Below are 3,155 nucleotides of genomic sequence, written 5' to 3'. Positions count from 1 at the left end.
AATTTATTTTGTATTTTTAAGTGGTCTATGCTCAGTTGCATTTTTGTAATTCAAGAGTACACCAAATTCTGTTTTATTAGAGGATTTGATGAGAGAGAAATTATGGTAGCTTGCGCACAAGAACCTGTCTGCTTCTTGTCTGCTTCTGCTCAATCTTTTTTGAGCAGAAATATTGGATAACCACAGAGAGAGAGAGAGAGAGAGAGAGAGAGAGAGAGAGTGAGAGAGAGAGAGAGAGAGAGTGAGAGAGAGAGTGTGAGAGAGAGAGAGGAGCTAGCAGGAGGTGGGGCTCCTGTTGCCAGGGACGACAGCATCAACACGTAATTTGTCCGTGCACACACACACACTCACACACACCCTTTTCCAGAGTGGTGAGGCAGCCAGCGAGCTTGCATCTTTAAGCCAGCTGTGTCACCTCGCTTTCTTCCCAGCCAGACTGGAGCAAGACCCCCCAGCGGGATTGAGTTCCCTGGGCCTGGACGCTAAGCAGACCCCCTCCTCCCTTCCTCCCTCCCTCCCTGATTCCCTGGGGGGAGCTCCAGCAGCGGCGAGGCAGGATTGCATGAAGCAGGACGGACACTGCTCAGTGGATTATAGCTCCTTCTCTCTCTCTAGACTCGCCCTGCCTCTCTCTCCTACACAAGGAGAGACTGAAGCTGCTCTGTAATCCCATTTCTTGCCTCAATTTTCTCCTGCTTGTTCTTCTTGTTCTTCTTCCTCTTGTTCTTCTTGTTCTTGTTCTTGTTCTTGTTCTTCTTCCTCTTCTTCTTCTTCTTCTTCTTCTTCAACTCCCCTTAATTTGACTGCCATCTGAAGAGCAAGTGCCCAGAACTTTCCTTCTTCTTTTCTCCTTTTTTTATTAGGATTGTATATAGGAGCTCCAGGAGTGTTTTTTTTAGGAGCGTGGACACATACGCATATGCTAGCTATAGTGAGCTATGGGGAAGTCCAACAGCAAACTAAAACCTGAGGTGGTGGAGGAACTGACCAGGAAGACCTACTGTAAGTATGCACACTCATTGGCTTAGTCTTTCTTCCCCTCTTCCTTTGTTCTACGTCCATTCCTTTTTTATTTCATTCATTTCCTTTTTTCCTCCTTTTATTCATTCCTTTCTACTTTTCCAGTCATTGTCCACAAATTGTTATTCTTCCTGCATTTCTGCTGATATAATAGCTGCTGTAGAAAGCAGCATGAATCTGCATGAATTGCAGAGAAAGACACCTGTTTGGTTACATTTGTTAAGCTTGTGTTATGGGGACATTGAAGTGCAGCTTTCCTTTGGTCATGCAAGAAGCTTTTTGGGGGTCTAGACACTACACTAACCACATTAGAGACTTTGAAAGACACTCACTAGCAAATATGAGCCCAAACTGAACCATGAATTACTGAGAGGTATGCCAACGAGGGAATGTGATTAGCCATTCTGTAAATGGTTAGATGGCTGGTACACAGTAACCATTGTAGTGAGTCTTTCTCTCAGGTTGAATGGACTGCTTTACACATGAGTGTCCCTAGGGGAGAGCTAACACACATTGAACATAGTGGTTGCTCAAAACCTGCTTAGCCCTGATTGATGTAACATACATAAGTCATAAGTATGTGTAACTTCTGTTCCAAGTTAGTGTGAACTCATGTACCAGAACAATGTCATACTGTCATACCCTAACCCTAACCCAACAATTACCCTAACAAAAAAAGGAAATATTCTGTCTTTAAGAGAAATCTTTGCAGGAGATGGTATATATGGTACATATGTATATATGTATACATGTATATATGGTATATATGGTGTCCAGGGAATGTTTTCACTAACAGTATGTGGTCTAATCCCACACCTCATACCAATGAAGATAAACTTTGAGCCAAAGGCTCCTCTAAGGAGCCTCAATGAATACCCTAGCAATGATGAATGTGATAAAAAAAAAACTGCTCTGTATGTAATGCCTTCCTCTCCTGTCAGTCCACAAAATACAGCCATTCATACCATATTCCCTTTCCTCCCTTTATCCTATAATAATGTAAACCACAGTGTTTACATTATTATTACCCTTGCTTACTGTATTGATGCTAGAGACAAATCCTGTTATGGTGTTAGCACACACTGATTAGTGGTGGTCAGGCTTGAGGGGTCTCTTCAGTTAAAGCAGTTCTCACTTGGGTTTGAGGGTTTGGATTAGGTTCAAGATCCACAATGATGACCTTAGAGTCACAGCAGAGGCAGAGGCGTAAACCCAGGGTCCTATCTGCAATGCCTCAGGTGGGATTTTGCCCCTCTCTCATCAACTTTAGCCTAGCCATGAGTCCTGAACCATGTATGGACTAAACAATAAATATAAGTGCCAGTTGTTATTCAGGGCTGGTAAATAGGGGTATCGATAGTCAGGCCATCAACATATTTACAGAATTTCTTCATTCATTTAGATAAATAAGAGCTGTTGATGTCATTAATTATGTTTTTAGTTAATATGAGACGGCTACTCACTTGAGCGTGTTCAGAATGTGGGCCATATCTTGCTGATATTATGCCATATGTAAGTGTCTCCACACTGCTCCAATAATTTGTTAGCTAATTAGAATTCAGAGGAGATTTCACAGGATTAAGCAGACGATTATGTGAATGTGTATTTGTGTGTAAATAAATTGCTTTGGGAAAGCAAGTGTGTATTGTGTATGTGTGCAATTGACTGTGTCTTATTGTATTTCTGAGAGTGTGTGTGTGTGTGTGTGTGTGTGTGTGTGTGTGCGTGTGTGTGTGTGTGTGTGTGTGTAGCGACGCCCCCTGCTGTGAAAAGAAGCAAGCATGTTACAGGGGCTAATTTCCTGCACACTGTGGCTTATGGACCGTGTCCTCATTATGGTGTCTGTGTCAGTGGCGCTATCAGAAAGAGTTGTTGAGACATCTCTCCTCGGTTCAAATCACTTCCATTTAGTCTCATTGCCTCAGCCTCACTGTTGCCGTTTCAATATGTATTACTTGCCCATAGTGATGATCAGAGATGGGCTGTTGAGGTATGGCACTCATATGTCCTGTGAGGAGAATCTATTAATTCCTGAGGAGATAGAAATGGCAATGGCAGTGCACAAAGAGATGACGAGAAACCACCACTAATGTGTCACAAGTCTCTCCAAAGTGTTATAGGTCTACAAAAGTGAT

The 3,155-nt window shown here is 42.7% G+C and overlaps 1 protein-coding gene across 1 annotated transcript in view; it reads left to right on the top strand.

Annotated features, from left to right (window-relative positions):
- Positions 1-938: 938 nt before the first annotated feature.
- Positions 939-3,155, top strand: part of ncs1a (neuronal calcium sensor 1a) — a gene marked incomplete at both ends in the record, with an annotated part of 18,398 nt that continues 16,181 nt past the window's right edge. Inside the window, one exon of the mRNA XM_080530354.1 lies at positions 939-1,002. Coding sequence (XP_080386480.1) covers positions 939-1,002 — 64 coding nt within the window. The remainder of the gene's footprint in view (positions 1,003-3,155) is intronic.

This window comes from Nansenia antarctica, assembly GCF_963989245.1.
Source record: "Nansenia antarctica genome assembly, chromosome: 4".
In the NCBI taxonomy this organism is placed as follows: domain Eukaryota; kingdom Metazoa; phylum Chordata; class Actinopteri; order Argentiniformes; family Microstomatidae; genus Nansenia; species Nansenia antarctica.
This window is presented reverse-complemented; position numbering and strand designations above follow the sequence as displayed.